This window comes from Gopherus flavomarginatus, chromosome 3 (assembly GCF_025201925.1).
Source record: "Gopherus flavomarginatus isolate rGopFla2 chromosome 3, rGopFla2.mat.asm, whole genome shotgun sequence".
Taxonomy (NCBI): Eukaryota; Metazoa; Chordata; order Testudines; family Testudinidae; genus Gopherus; species Gopherus flavomarginatus.
Window position 1 is genome coordinate 272,409,542 of NC_066619.1, and position 16,685 is coordinate 272,426,226.

The window sequence follows — 16,685 nt, forward strand, 5'->3', positions numbered from 1 at the left end:
GAACTACTACAGCAAGGTACTGTAAGGCACCCAAGACTGCAGGGTAGGGGTGACAGTACCCCACTACTCTGGATTGTGCTCTGGTACATCACAGTCATTACAAAATGTTTCTGCTCCATTTTCCAGTACTCACTCTCCACTGCCTGCTCAATTCCTTTCAGCCGGGCATAGGCTGTGTTGATATCCAAAGTGAAGTTGTCAAGTTGTTCCTGAGTAAGGCGTTTGAATTGCATTTCCTGTTCACTGAGCTTCTCAGACAAGCTCTGTAACAAGAAACTTAACATAAATCTAGTACCACTGTAAACACATCATGAAGTATTTGTTCATGTGAGAGAGACCAAAATTACATCCTTTAGAACACAATACCACAGATCAGTTTATTGTATGCCTTCCAAAGACAATGCACATTATAGTAAAATACAATATCGCCCTGGCAGTCAGGCACCCTAACTTGAGAATAGAGCCAAATACTATTGCACTTGCTGTTTAGTATCAGCAAATCCTCTCTTCCATCAAAAAGATTAAAAGGAATAGAATCTGAAATGATCAAAGAGTTTGTGTATTCCATCCCCTTTCAATGTAATTGGCTTCATTCTATGGCCTGCATTAAAGTGTACTGAAGGATGCAGTGGGACCCTTACAAGATGTGCATCTCCCAAGGCTATCACAATAAACTGGATACCATGCCATGACAGCTGGCCATTTCATGACAGATCTCCCCTCCCTCACCTGCTGAAACTCCAGTTTGAGTTCCTGTTCTTGGATCTTCAGAACATCTCTCAGGTGATCCGTGTGTGCAGCTGCCTGCCGGCGGAGCTGGGTCCTCATTTCACTCTCCATTACTTCTCGGACTTCTTCTATCTGTATATAAACAGGCACTAGCTTTAAGTTTTCATCTCCCAACTGCTTGATGATAGCAAGGATGATGTTATTTAAAATTAACCCAACAATAATTTTCTTGAGGTCATATTCTTGACATCACTGAGCTTTTTATAAAGATTCTATGCAACTTTACAGTTTTAAAATTAATGTTTTAGAGACACCTTAAAAGTTCTCTTGCTCTATTGGTTTGTCTTTCTAATGGCTAAATGCCCATAATACTAGTAACCAGTGACTACACTTGCTAGATAGTTAACCCCAGTGCAATCTTTTAAGTTTAGACATGCATGAAAAATAAATTGCTCAGACAAAAGCATATAAAAAAATTCTAAAATGTCCCCAATCAGGTCTCAAGTTAAAATGCTGCTACTTTTTTTTCCCTCTTCTGTCTGCAGTATTTTATTTCAAGCTATACACACTGTGTCAGCTTATCTGCTTATAAACTTGACACTAACTTATTTCTGGAGTGGCTATATGTTTTCCCAATGCCTGAATGTTTTTTGCACTCATGAGTCACATGAGAAGTCAACAGGCTTCTAGTTCTTTCTTGTACTGAGCTTCCTGTCAGTGAACTGTTTACTCAAGCTAGCCTTGGTCCCTTTTCTTCAAATGCCACAACAACCCCTATCTAAACAGCTCAATTAAAATAGATGGGGGAGGGGATAGAGGATTTCTTAACTATGAAGATCTCAATCCAAATGCAGCTTTGGACAACCAGAACCTGGGGTGAAATCTTGGCCCTACTGAAGTTAATGGGAGTTTTGCAGTTGACATCAGTATAGCCAAGATTACACCGTGCTTTTCAGAAGTGCACACATGCAAGATTTCATGTCTCGTTTGCAAGCACTCTCTACAGTCTGCTGACCATATATGAATACAAATAGCCAATATTTGTGTGTAATAGCTGTAGCTGACTATGCAACTACATGGAGCATTTTCAAAAGTACTTAAGTGACTCATGGGCTTTTGAAAGTTTTACCCTACAAGCCTAATTTGCACACACATTTGAGAATCAAGCCTCAACGTCCAAAGCTACATTACTGTTCTCTAACCAGCTGCCACACTATTAGTTTGCAGCTTGGAAGATGTCAGACTTCACTGGTGAATTCCATAGCGTGCAGAGAACATACTGGAAACCAGCAGCATGGGAGGACCAATTACCCTCTGCTTACTGTACCTTTTTGTCCTGGTCAATCTGGATCTCACTTTTGTGGTGCTCTAGTGCTTTTGCCACTGCTGTCTCAAGTGCTCTCTTATCTTCCAGTTTTTGCTTTTCCAGGGCTGCCTCAATGTGCTGCTGTTCTCTCACTCTCTGATCTGCCAATTCACTGTTTAGCTGGTCAATACGACGATGAGCATGGGCAATGAGAGAATTTAAATCATCTGTAGACAGCTGACCAGCTAGAGAGAACAAGTTTTTATTAGAAATAGATCACTGGAGAAACAGACAGACACACCACCTGCGCTACCCAGCACACACACACACACATGAAATAAGATCCTCCTCAGGTCACAAACTGGAAATATTTAATACTCAACTAGGACATTTTATCCAAGGAGCTTAGCACCTTACTAACTCTCCCCCTCCTCCTGCCCGGACACCCATCCAAGCCCTTCTGGACAGCATCTCCAAACTAATGAAGTGAATTATTTTTTCCTACATACAAGAAGGAGCTATCAAAATGTGCCTCCCAGAATACTTGTCTCAGTTATCACCCTGCCAGCCCCTGGATTCTTCCCCATCCCACCTCCCGGTAAGTCAAATTTAGAACTGTTAAGTTCCTTGTGGCTCAAGAACTGCCCTTCTATTGGTTTTTAAAGCACCATGCAACTATCACTGTGCTAATAAGCCATACAGCACCCCAAGGGATGTAGAGTAAAGCAGATCCAAAGTCCCTGTGAGACTGGATATGGATGTCCCTGAACTTGCTGAAGCTCAGTCCTGAGAAGACATGCAGGGACAGTGAGTCAGAGGAGAGCAAGTCAAAGTATTGGCAGTTGTTATACAAGTTCCTCTGACTGAGGTTTATATCCAGCATCTGCCATCATTGGCACTCAGGACCAGATTTCTGCAATGTGTGCCATACAGGGCTCTTTCTCAAACCCAAGCTGGAGCCAGTGCAGACGGTGGCAACCTGCTTGATATGCAGAGTATCTTCCCATGAGCACATTATACTTGTGCTCCAGGATCTACATCTGCTATTGGTTTCTGGGCGGAGCTTAAATGTGTTGGTTCTTACCTCTGAAATCCTAAATGGCCTAGGAAATGAGATCTCAACCTGTTAAACGGAGGAAAGAGTGTGCATGGGGATGTGTCCCCCAGCATGGAAAAGGCTGAATCACTGGCCTCAGGCTATCCTGCACAAAGTCACTCCAACACAGGCTGCCCCAGTAAAGATTAGCAGGCATACTTGAGCTGCACCACCTTACTGTCTGTCAGTAGGGAAGAGATGGGGCTACCAGCAGAGCATTCTCTGTGATGACCCCTTTTCCTCTGTAATGCTCTCAGTCCTGGTCCAAAATAGCACAAGCTTGTTACCTATCAGGCATGCGCTGCTAAGCCCATCCATTCCAGTGGGCACTGGAGGAGGAATTGACACTGTTAGGCACGGAATTCTATTTGGGAGAATGTGCTGCGAAGGGGAGTTTTCAGTCCAGTTTAGGACTGCTGATCAATTCTTAGTATGACCTGTGGACAGATGGCAGGAAGAAGTGCTGCTCCTGTGAGGAAGCGTCGTTTGTAACTCCAGGTACCATGTTTAAGTTTGATGTCAAGGGAACGCAGCTCCTTGTACAACCTGCTTTGGTTCAGAGTTTTTATCAACTTGCTTAGTTTGGATTTTAAATTTACCATTTTCCTAAGGCGGAGAAACTACAATGCAAGGATTTAGGTCAAAATTTTGTAAACATCAACTTATTTTGCAGGCCCTACTTTACCTTAAGGGCCTGGTTTTCAGAGGTGCTGCATATCTACAAGTTGCAAAGGGTGCTGGTGGTGCTCAGAACCTCTATAAAATGAGGCTCAAGGTGGGCATAAGAAAATTGAGGCACTTAAAATTTGTGGGCACTGGAAAATGTAGGCTCATATGGCTTACCCAAGATTACCCAGAAAGTCAATGACAAGACACAAAAACTTTCTGGTTCACAGTTCTGTGCTCCCAATCATCTGGGATCAGCATAAGGGTATCCCAGTGACATGACAATATTCATGTAAGGAATTTAACCACATCGTTAATATTTACAGTAACTGTTACCTGAGCAGCAAAATTATTTCAAGTGTATGATTTACAAGCACAACAGACAAGAACCAGACTACACAGAGAAACCAAACAGGAAGTATCCCAAAGCAAACCTCAGCACTAATATATTGTATAAATGCAGCAATTAAGCACTAGTTGATATTGTCTAGTTGTGAAGCACTGCACGACACGAACACAGAACGACTTGAGAAACAACATTCATCTGAGTAGAAAAAGTTACAGTAACTCACCTAAATCAGTTATCTCTGCAACAGAAGAAAGAGGAAGGTTTGGAAAAATTAATCAACAGTCAACACAGCAAATCAATTAGTTGGTAAAAGCATGCAGAAATGTACATGAAAACATACCACTCATAGCTTTGTATTTAGAGTGCCTTAGCATATTATAGGGAGTCTTTTAGTTAGACTGGCGGCAGCTTCTTTTTGTTGAAAGCTCTTAAAAGTCCCTTTATATAAAACCAACATGAAACCCACAACATCAAAGCCTCTAATATCACATTCATAGCAAAGGAGTAGTGCAGATTAAGCTAAAATATGTTTAAGAATAACAACTACAAATTTTAATTGGGAAGCACAGCACAGCATTACACACTGAAGTTAGTCTTTCAGTTATTCCAAAGCAGAGGTGTCCACAACATAGCTATTGCCAGACACACAAACACTTCAGAATACAACTCTGAAGCATTTAATTATGAGCAGCAATGTGGTTCATTAAACTTGTCAAGTTTATTTGCTCAAATGAAGCTCTCTCAAGACTGAAATGTAAGAGACCCCAGCACAAGGAAGGTTTTCCCCAGAAAACACAATGTGAATGTGGCCTCTTTGTGCCCTTGCCCTGCAATTAACAGCTTGCAAATGGGACATCTACACTTGCAGGGAGCCCAACTGAAGTGCACTGTCACTTGCAGGATCAGGGCCCGAGCATGGAAGCTAAGAAATAATTTGAAGAATTAACACAGAGCGCAGAACTGAATACCTGAAAAATGAACCTGCTACAATTCAGAGCCAGGAGTTCCAATATGTTCATTTTTCTAGACACAGCCTCTTACATCTAAAAAGGCTGCTCCCATTTGACAGAGAATTTGGCAAAAACAGTTTACCATCTGCAAAGACCTGAAATGCTATTTTTGGGCCTGAAGTTTTTTTTTATGGCTGTTACAAAATTCCTTAAAAATAAAAGCAGTAATCACAGAAAATATAAGGTTAACTACTGCTATTAATACACAAGCTGTAACGTACACAAATGTTACAAATACATAGACTAATTCAGACACTAACTCATTAAAAGCTCTGAAAATTATTTTTTGTATATTGGATATAAAACAATATCTTAGATTGTTTGGTAAGCCATCATCAGAACAGCATAACTGAGGTTTCCTGAATAATACTTGCTGGCTGGCTGGCTTTTCCCTGCCTTGTTTTGTGCTAGGATACAAATCCTGACTGCATTGATTGCATGAGGTGAGCAGGTACAAGATTTATGATGACAAAATTTCTTATAGCTCAAACTATACAAGTCCTTTAAGTAAGGTAAATTAAATTTAAAATTACTGTTTAAAGAACTTGTGACTCACTACTTAAATATGTTTCAAATGGTTCCTAATATGGGCTAGCAAAGGGGTCGGCAACCTTTCAGAAGTGCTGTGCCAAGTCTTCATTTAATCACTCTAATTTAAGGTTTCACGTGTCAGTAATGCATTTTAATGTTTTTAGAAGGTCTCTTCCTCTACATCTATAATATAACAATAGTTTAGTATGTAAAGTAAATAAGGTTTTTAAAATGTTTAAGAAGCTGCATTTAAAAATTAAATTAAAATGCAGAGCCCCCCAGACCGATGGCCAGGACCTGGGCAGTGTGAGTGCCACTGAAAAATCTGCTTAAGTGGTGCCTTCGGCACACATGCCATAGGTTGCCTACCCCTGGGCTAGCATATTTTTAAATCAGGAGAAAAATACCCAAGCACCTAGCAGAGAAATTTCCCGAAAAATAAAAAACTCCAGTTTCACCAACAGAAGAGCTGTAATGTTATCAGACCAGGCTTATTTGCTGCTCTAACACAGTACTCCATTATATGTAGAACCATATTTAGTAAGTCACCTGACAAGTAAAAACACATTTTTCTAAGTTACTGTGCATTTACTGTTCAAAGTTCAGTGCTGCAGTTACTGCTGCCAATTTCTCTGACCAGACAAATATGAACACAAGTATATGGGGTAATACACTATTTCCAACACAGGCCTTGCTTTCCACTGCATGCAAACAAAGCTATGGGCCTCTACAGTGTTATGGGCATTCTCTCACTAATGAAGGGACATGAGCACACTAAAAAAAAAAAAAAAAAAACAGAATTCTCTCAGAATCATATCAGTATCCACTACACCACCACAAAGCAACAATTTAAACAATCAAAAAAAAAATCACTTCTTAAATTGTAAATATGCCCTTGCATATCCATAAGATGAATCATTAAAACATCTCTGGAAAGCCATTAAGTGATAGCCTCAACTATGTCTAGGGAGCTAAACATTGTCAGAAAGTTATAGACTCCCAGCGCCAGATAAATGCCAAACCATTCTTCAGAAGGAAGGCCCTGATTTTGCAAAGCATTTAAGCATATATGACATGTGATATGCTTTATCTTTGCTGATTAACATAGCTGTCATGTTATCTAATGGCCACTAATGCAGGAGAACAGTAGCTGTTCAGTAGTATCTCAAAAGAGCTTTCGTGTGACATTAAATGGACTTGCGCCATTTCAGTTCAAGTTAATTTAATCTAGCTAACTGTACACTGGCTACTTCACCCATATTCTATAAAAACTACAAACACAGAAGCTCTTTAAACAGTTTACTGCTTTATACAGTTTATATTCCATTAAGAATCTCAGAAGGGAAATATTACAGATTTGACTTTTTTAATGAAAACAAGTAGAAAAACAAAACAGTTTCTCTAGTTGTTCCATAAGTAACAGTTGCTTGTGGTTTATTGAAAGGACCCTTTTCAGTTGCACCTGGCCTTCTCATTCCATACGCTACATCACTTCTCTTGGAACACCTGGAAGTTTAAAAGACTCTAACAGAGGACAGCCAAGTACCTTTCCAATGTCAAGTTTCAGTGTGGGTGCTTTCTTCAAGCTACCCAGAAACCATCTTGTGATTTCATCAGCAAGAGCACAATTGCTCCATAAATTACCTATTCAAAATGAGGACCTTTTGTACCAGTTGGTTCAGATAACTTGGGATTTTAAAGTTAATTCAAAATACTTTCCAATTAAACTAGCTACAATGTAGAGAAACAGAAAATTAGAACAACTGTATGTCAGTATATGCACCTGTAGTGCTCTTGGAAAACAAAGTGCTTTGTGTATTATTAAACATTCAAGGTAACCTAACAGTCCAAGACTTACTTAGCCCCTTCCAGCCAGTGTGTATTTCTGGAGTGATACTATCCAGTTCTCGCTGAAATTCATCCCTAGCTTTAGCCACAAGTTCATGGTACTGAGCTACTATTTTAGCCTCAGATTGTGCTGCCTGAACCTACAAGATATAAAATAAATAAAAATTGGGTTAGATTTACCTTTGAAGGCAAGTATTAAATCATATATATATTAGGGCTGTCAAGCGATGAAAAAATTAAATCGCAATTAATCGCGCTGTTAAATAATGGAATACCATTTAAATATTTTTGGACGTTTTCCTCCATATTCAGATATATTGATTTCAGTTACAATACAGAATACACAGTGTACAGTGCTCACTTTATATTTATTTTTATTATAAATATTTGCACTGAAAAATAGTATTTTTCAATTCACCTCAAACAAGTACTGTAGTGCAATCTCTTTAGCATGAAAGCTGAAATTACAAATGTAGAATTATGTACAAAAAGATAACGGCATTCAAAAATAAAATATGTAAAACTTTAGAGCCTATGAGTCCAAATCAGTCCTACTTCAGCCAATCACTCAAAGAAGTCTAATTACAATTTGAAGGAGATAATGCTGCCTGCTTCTTGTTTATAATGTCACCTGAAAGGGAGAAGAGGCATTTGCCTGGCACTGTTGTAACTGGTGTCGCACAATATTTACGTACCAGATGCGCTAAAGATTCATGTGTCCCTTGATGCTTCAACTACCATTCCAGAGGACATGCGTCCATGTTGATGGTGTGTTCTGCTCAATAATGATTCAAAGCAATGCGGGCCAATGCATGTTCATTTTCATTGTCTAAGTCAATGCCACCAGCAGAAGGTTGATTCTTTTTTGATAGTTTTGGTTCTGTAGTTTCCACACCAGAGCGTGCTCTTCTAAGACTTCTAAAACCATGTTCCACACATTGTCCCTCTCAGATTTTGGATAGCACTTCAGATGCTAAAACCTTGCTGTAGCTATTTTTAGAAATCTCAGATTGGTACCTTCTTTGCTTTTTATCAAATCTGCTGTGAAAGTATTCTTAAAACAAACATGTGCTGGGTCCTCAGCTGAGACTGCTATAAACATGAAATATATCGCAGAATGTAGGTAAAACAGAACAGGAGACATACAGTTCTCCCCCAAGGAGTTCAGTGACAAATTTAATTAATGGATTTTTTTTTTTTTTAATGAGCATCATCAGCATAGAAGCATGTCCTCTGGAATCGTGGCTGAAACATAAAAGGAATATGAATGTTTAGCATATCTGACACAAGTACCTGACTGTACTGGCTACAAAAGGGCTATGCGAACACCGGTTCTCACTTTCAGGTGAAAGTGTAAATACGAAGCAGGCAGCAGTATCTCCCATAAATGTAAACAAACTTGTTTGTCTTAATGATTGGCTGAACAAGAAGTAGGACTGAGTGGACTTGCAGGCTCCAAAATTTTACAATTTTGTTTTTGAGTACAGTTATGTAACAAAAAAAAATAAATCTACATTTGTAAGTTACACTTTCGCAGTAAAGAGATTGCACTACAGTATTGTATGAGGTGAACTGAAAAATACTATTTCTTTTATCATTTTTACAGTATAAATATTTGTAATAAAAAATATAAAGTGAACACTGTATACTTCATTTTCAGTGTTGTAATAGAACTCAATATATTTTAAAATATGTAAAAAAAAATCCAAAAATATTTAATACATTTCAATTGGTATTGTATTGCTTAACAGTGCAATCAATCAAGATTAATTTTTAAATTGCAATTAATTTTTTTGAGTTAACTGAGATTATTCAAAAGCTCTAATATACACACAGTACAAGCATCACACTTCTACTCATTAGTGACAGAGGAGAGGTCTATTGACAACTTACAAGGCAAATTTGCCAAAAAAAATTGACCTCAATAGAGTTTTCTCCAAACCTTTCACATACAATAACTCATTACTGGAGCTATTGAGACCTCTCCCCCATCTACACAGTACATATACTGAAGTCAGACTATGCCAGCCCATGGTGTAGATAGGACTGAAAGGATATGTCTACACTGCAATAAATGACCCATGGCACAGGTCAGTTGACTCAGGCTCCGGGCTATATGAACACAGTGTAAACTTGGGCTCAGGCTGGAGCTTGAGCTCTAAGATTCCACTCTCCTGCCCAAGCATCTACACACTGCTATTTTTAGCCTCACAGCCCGAGCCAGCTGTCCCAGGGTCTGAGACTCCATTCTGCAGATTTTTTAATTGGCAGTGTGAACATACCGTAAGAGCATCCCAAATCCAGGCTAAGTCCCTGAACACATCCAAGGGTTTAGCACAGTGATAGAACTCAGTTAAGGTCATATCTATGCTCTAAGTTAGCCAGTTCTGAGATAATCATGTTGTATTGTTTGTAGCCAAGACTGGCCCTAGAGCTGTTGTTCTAGTTTAGATCTGTATGCCAATGTTCCTATCAATACATAAAGACAAGTAGAAAAGGCACATTTCAATAAAAGCAGCTTTATAAGTCATAAGAACCCTGCAAGGCAGGTAAGTTTTATCCTCACTTTACAAACAAGAAAGCTGAGAAAGAAGTAAAATGATTTGCCTGAGGCTACACAGAAAGTCATTGGCAGAACTGAGATGAAATTCCTTGCTCCTAGTTCTGTGTTCTAACCACTGGACCATGGTGTCTCTCCTTTCCTATCTTTCAAAGAAATATGAATCTCTCACGAAGCTTAAAGAACCCTCTAAATCACTTATTATTTACATTTTTTCCTGAAGAGGAAAAAAAGGCAATTCAAAATCATCGTGAAAAACAATAGTACCTGAATACGTCAAAGCGAGCAAAGCTAGCTTAGTGTGCGTCTACTTATCCATTCTTATTGATTTACAACAACTAGCACCATGTTCAAAAGCTACAATTTACTCAACTGCTATCAAACTAAAGAAAGCATTCACCCACTAAAACAGATCAAGTAATTGAGCCACCTTTTCCCCCACCAGGATCTTGTGAAAATTGTTCATTGTCACATGTCAGCACAAAAGCTCAAATTACAGCTGAATGATTCTGAACTTATACTCGGTATTTTTAAGCTATTGCAGGAGTTTCTGCACATGATGGCAATTGCCCATTACGCAAATGATGATTTATTAGAACAGACTTGGGAAACACTACCTTTTTTACTTCATTGTCCAGGTCAACTATCATATGATGAAGATTCTCTTCTGCAGCAAGTATGTGAGATTTGGCTCCAGCAATCTGAGACTTCTTGGCATCATCAATCACACTCTTCATTTTCTCTAATTTTTCTCTGAAAAAGACAGAAGCTACTAATTAGCATATACAGAAGTTCCCTTATTATCTGCACTGGCAGGGAGATTGATCAGATGACCTAGCAAACTAATTAAAGGAGAGCTTTAAACTCTAAACAGAGCTGCTAGAGGGTTCAATGTTTTTAACAGATTTGAAATTATGATTGTATTTAGTGTAAAATTTTCCTTCATAAAACATTTTGCCCAAGAGGATGGGTTGAGAGGACAGATTTATTTTGTAAGTTCATTTAGTTTTATGTTCTTAAATGGTATATGCAATTGTACATTGTTACATTCAGGGAACTGGGTTGGATGTACTCTTCCAAATCAAACGCACTCAATATTTGAAAACGGAGCCACTTCTTGCTTGTCATGGTATAATTCCCCACTCTGAACCTTAGCGTCCAAAAGACGGGGTACCAGCATGAATTCCTCTAAGCTCAATTACCAGCTTAGTACTTGTAGCGCTGCCACCAACCAGGAATTCCAGTGCCTGGTACACTCTGGTCCCCCCAAAACCTTGCCCGGGGATCCCCAAGACCGAGACGCTCTGGATCTTAACACAAGGAAAGTAAACCCTTTCCCTCACTGTTGCCTCTCCCAGGCTTCCCCTCCCTGGGTTACCCTGGAAGATCACTGTGATTCAAACTCCTTGAATCTTTAAACAGAGGAAAATCCACCTTCCCCTCTCCTTCTCTCTCCCCCTCCCAGACTCTCCCTGAGAGAGAAAGTAATCCTAACACCGAGAGAAAATTAACCTCTCTCCCTCTTCCCTCCTTTCTCCCCACCAATTCCCTGGTGGATCCAGACCCAGTCCCCTGGGGTCTCACCAGAATAAAAAAACAATCAGGTTCTTAAACAAGAAAAGCTTTTAATTAAAGGAAGAAAAACAGTAAAAATTATCTTTGTAAATTTAAAATGGAATACGTACAGGGTCTTTCAGCTATAGACACTGGGAATACATTCCCAGCCTAAGTATACAAGTACAAATTAAAATCCTTTCAGCAAAATACACATTTGAATTCCTCCCAGCCAAATACACATTTGCAAATACAGAAAACAAACATAAGCCTAACTCGCCTTATCACCTAGTACTTACTATTTTGAATCTATAAGAACCTGTATCAGGGAGATTGGAGAGAAACCTGGTTGCACGTCTGGTCTCTCTCAGAATCCAGAGAGAACCACCACCAAAAACTAACAGCACACACACAAACTTCCCTCCCTCAAGATTTGAAAGTATCCTGTCCTCTGATTGGTCCTCTGGTCAGGTGACAACCAGGTTCACTGAACTTGTTAACCCTTTACAGGCAAAAGAGACATGAAGTACTCCTGTTCTATTAACCCTTAACTATCTGTTTATGACATAGCTAATGCAAAGTTTAAGTACTAAAGAAATGCTTACATTTGTAGAAGTGAATTGGTTATATTTACAAAGTACTTTTGGCCCAAGTTTTTTGGACAGTGTGACGAAAAGGAAGTGGAGAGACAAATTAAAAAAGGCCCGAAAACATTTCTATTAATGTTTGATTTTATAATTAAGTTCTCCCCTTGCATAACTGGAAACTCAAGACAACAGCACTACGTTCCTGGTCCAAAGCCCATTGAAACAAAAAGACTCCCATTGACTATGAAGCAGGTCCTAAATGAATACAAGCAATAGAGCAAAAAGTAAACTAATGGCAGCCAGTCAGATTTTTTAATAGATAAATTATGTTAAGTGTCCTTTAAAAAATATTGGCTCTAGTGATACCAGCTTGACTATTCCTAACATTAAGGGGGGCGGAAGTATAGCATTCAACACTCCAATCATTCTGAACTGGAAATGATTTTTTTTGTTGAAAAGTTTACACACAGTCAGTGGCTATTAGGAGCCTTTGTATCGTTTACTAGCTTTCTGGGGGTTTTCTGCTGGCAGGCTTTCCTGAGTTCTTCCCACATGCTTTCAGGTTTTGTTTTTCGCATCTCCCCAGAACAAGTCTTTTCAACATAACCAAATTTTAGATATATGTCCTATTTCCACATACACCCCCCTTTAATACCACTGAAATCACTAGTCTTCAAGAGCCTGCATAAACTACTAAAAACTCATTAACGAAGTCTTAGAAATAGTTATCCAAACCTTTAGGATTATGTGCTGAAAAAGGATTATGATCTAACAAACAAGGATATTCGTCTTATTCTTAAGTTTGAAGTTTCTAATATAAATTAGTGCAAAATTCTAAGGAGCCTAACTTTACATAACCAGGTTTTTAAGTTTTGGCCATTACAACTGATGATAGATACCTTATGGTATTATTGATCCCTGTACATACAGAGACCAGCTGTGAAATATCTGCAATAGGTCTGCTAATACTGTTTAAGTTTATTGAAGATTTTATCTACATAAAATATTAAAGATGAGAAAAATTATATTATGTCCACTGTCTCTTCTAATGACTAGTTGAGACCAGATTTGGGTTGTTTGGTCTCACTGCCATGGTATCTAAGCTCCAAGAATGATCTGATTCATTCATTGTTTTATTAGAAAAAGGAAAGGAAAGGAAACAATGAAAATATCTAAGATTTTACTGTTTCAAATTCTCTATCATACCAATGTTCTGCAAAATACCAGATCCAGAGACACCTGAGAAGCACACGCTATGCATTCTTATATCAAGAGTATGCTTGGAATAAATTCTTTGGTGCTATGTGTTGTTTCTAGAATTTCTGCCAAATGTGACACTGGAGATATTAAATCAAGCCTATGAAATGCTCAGAACAACTTACTTGGCTTTCAGAAGGGCATCTGCAGCTTCATCCACAGCCTTCCTGCGATCTTTCAATGCTTCCTCCAAGGTCCGCCACTGAGCAGATTTTCTCTCTCCTGAAGTCTAGGAAGCACAAGCTTTCTAATTAGGCAAGTTATAGCCACAAACAAAATTATCAGCAAGAATGGAAATTCAAAATAGCCGCACAAACTTAAAGGTTCCTAACTAATTTGCAATTAAGTTAATTTTTTAAATGGCATATTTCAAGTTAAATCCTATAAAAACAATTACCTTTGTTACTAATACCAACAACTGAAAGTTTTAAAAATCTGATTTTGTCAGGATTTATGCTGTTTACTTTATGCACTTTGTCCTGACTAAACAGTGAAAATAAACTAGTCAATTCCACATTGATTCTCCTGCAATAGAACAATGTAGCAGTCTTCGGGTTGGACACTACTGGGAAACTCCTGTGCTTGACTCTACAGGGTGTGGATTATTTTTCCTTCGTATTTACTGATCTTTAAAAATGCAGCACAAGTAACTGGAATATTAGTTCTTGTGTTTTAAAAATATTGTTTTTAAATTCAAGCTTTAGATTCAGTTTAACCTATTCAATCATGTTCCTTTCATTTTAAAACAGAGGAACTGTATGAGAAATATATTCATATCAATCCAGTAGCATTGATTGCCAAATTCCCCAATGTGAAAAGTGGTATCACCATTTCAGACTTTCCACATGGGAGACCCCTCAAACCCAGGCCTTATTAGTTATGGATATGCCCCTGTAATGCTAATTAGCCACTTGAACACCTTCTGGCCTAGAACATTGCTGAAGGCAACAGCCCTCTGCTGAAAATATGCATGTTGGCATAGTTAATGTACATTCCTTAGCCACAGACCCCTCAGTGGATGTAAAGACAGCCTGGAAACATTTTTGAGATACAACATATAATATGGCTGCTGAAGTTTTTGACTTCGTTAAGAGGAACCAGGACTGGTTTGATGAGAATGACCCCAAAACACTCAGTGCATGTTACTCATCAAGTCTACATTAATGATAAGGATTCAGCAGCTAGAAAGGTGGCTCACACCAGACTTTGGCAAATAAAAAAAAATTAAAAAAAAAATCAGTGGTCAGAAAAATAAATCCATGGAGTTACCATGGACAGCAATCACAAAGACACCCCAAAGCTGTTTTGCTGGCCTTTGTGCTGCATATGGCCCCAGATGCAGTGCGGTAATCTCTGTATGAACACTGGACAGCAATCCATTCAACTGACAAAAAAGGAAATACTTGCTTGATGAACAAACATTACAGTTTGGTGCTCAACTGCCCTTCCAACATTTCTGAGAAAACAATTCATACTATTCCACAGCGCCCTTTAAAAAAAGAGCTTGTACCAGCCCCAACCTGATACAAGACCATAATAGCAGTCAAGTAGAGGTCACAAGGAAAAGCACCCAGACCAGGTGCCATTCCAGCACAGCTCTACAAGCAGTCTGGGTACCGTATTGCAAGAGTCGGTGCTACAGGATTTCAAGTATGCCAATATTGCTTATCTTCATACAGGTGATAAGGCAAACTGTTAATCATCATGGCATTTCTCTAACTTCTGTTGCTGGAAAAAGCCTTGGATAGGTTATCCTGAACAGACTTAACACCTATCTTTTGGAAATTTCCTCCCTGAGTCTCAATGTGGATTTTGGTCTTGGCAGGGCACTACAGACATGATCTTCACAATCCATCAACTTTAGGAAAAGTGACAGGAAAAAAACCATGATCTTCATACGGTGTTCACCAACTTAGCCAAGGTTTTTGATTCTGTAAATCATGAACGACTTCGGAAACTTTTATTAATCTTTGGATTCTCTTCAAAGTATGAACAGTGCAAACCAAGGATACAATAGTTTGCAGTGGTCACAGACAATTTTTTCTGTCCCACATGCAACTGTGTCTGTGCTTCTCACTTCAGACTGATCTGCCATATACTTGTTCATTTATAGTGTTTGCTGAATCCTCATATGTTGACACTGATGTGAGACTCCATGACACATTCACTACCAGACACTAATAAATGAACTTCTACAGCAAGAGAGAAATCCACTGGAACTATTTTAGCAATAGTAATCGTTTTAACAAAGTGATCTAAAGTGGAATTATAAGGGCTGTTTGATGCCCTTACCACAACATTTAGTATATTTGTTTCCTACACACTTAACATATATTAAATGTTAACTCTCTGAATACCCCTACTGAACAGGTAAATAAGAACTATTCCCATTTCACAGACAGGGAAACTGAGGAACAGAAGTGCCATTACATGTTAAACCCTCCCCCCCCCCAAAAAAATGTTAAAATAAATTTCACATGTGAAAAACTTCCATAAGTTTAGACAAACTACAATGACGACTAGTCGAAATCAGATGGGAGATGCTAGAGACTATCCCCAGGAGAAAAAATTAATTATCTGGTATCTTCAATTGTATAACATACATTTCTGGATGCTTTGGTAGACAAAATAAGAGCTGCATCAGAATTTTATTCAGTTTACCTCAGAATTATCCATAGCCTCCTTCAGTATCTGAGCATGAGCATTAACAGCTTGAACTGCAGCTTCCTGGGCAGTAATAGCCTGAAGGGTTACTCGAGCAGTACTGCTTAGGGCTCCTTCCAAAGCTGTTGCAAGAGCTGGAGAAATAAACAGTTACAACACAGATAATTTCCTTCAACTACCTTACCATAATAAACAAATATTTGCATATATATGGGTAACACTCCTGTTTCCCACTACAGTTCCTCAATTGGCCCCATGATATTACTTTCCATCACCAAAAAGGATTAGTGAGAATTCCTTAAAATTATCAGTTTGTGGACTGTGATGCATCAAGGGCAAGAACAAAAGGTTCTCACAAGCCTGGCACAAATTAAGCATTGAGAAAGATCCACTGTAATGGACTCTTCCCCTCTGAAGTAGTCTGCTCTCCAACACAGATCTCTTGTCTTTCTTTCCCAGTGGCCCAACACAAATCCCAGTGTGGTTCATGCTGTCCCTGCACTGCTAAGTCTGCTACAATAAGAATGC

General features: G+C 38.8%; 1 protein-coding gene across 2 annotated transcripts in view; it reads right to left on the reverse strand.

The window, feature by feature from the left end:
• Positions 1-16,685, reverse strand: part of IMMT (inner membrane mitochondrial protein) — a 32,684-nt gene that overhangs the window by 2,564 nt on the left and 13,435 nt on the right. Inside the window, exons 7-14 of one of the 2 annotated variants that reach the window (XM_050947587.1) lie at positions 16,155-16,291; positions 13,619-13,722; positions 10,713-10,848; positions 7,546-7,675; positions 4,370-4,384; positions 2,057-2,280; positions 730-861; positions 134-263 (exon numbers count right to left, since the gene is read on the reverse strand). In XM_050947587.1, the coding sequence (XP_050803544.1) occupies positions 134-263; positions 730-861; positions 2,057-2,280; positions 4,370-4,384; positions 7,546-7,675; positions 10,713-10,848; positions 13,619-13,722; positions 16,155-16,291 (1,008 nt within the window). The remainder of the gene's footprint in view (positions 1-133; positions 264-729; positions 862-2,056; positions 2,281-4,369; positions 4,385-7,545; positions 7,676-10,712; positions 10,849-13,618; positions 13,723-16,154; positions 16,292-16,685) is intronic. The other variant, XM_050947588.1, reaches the window with a different exon arrangement.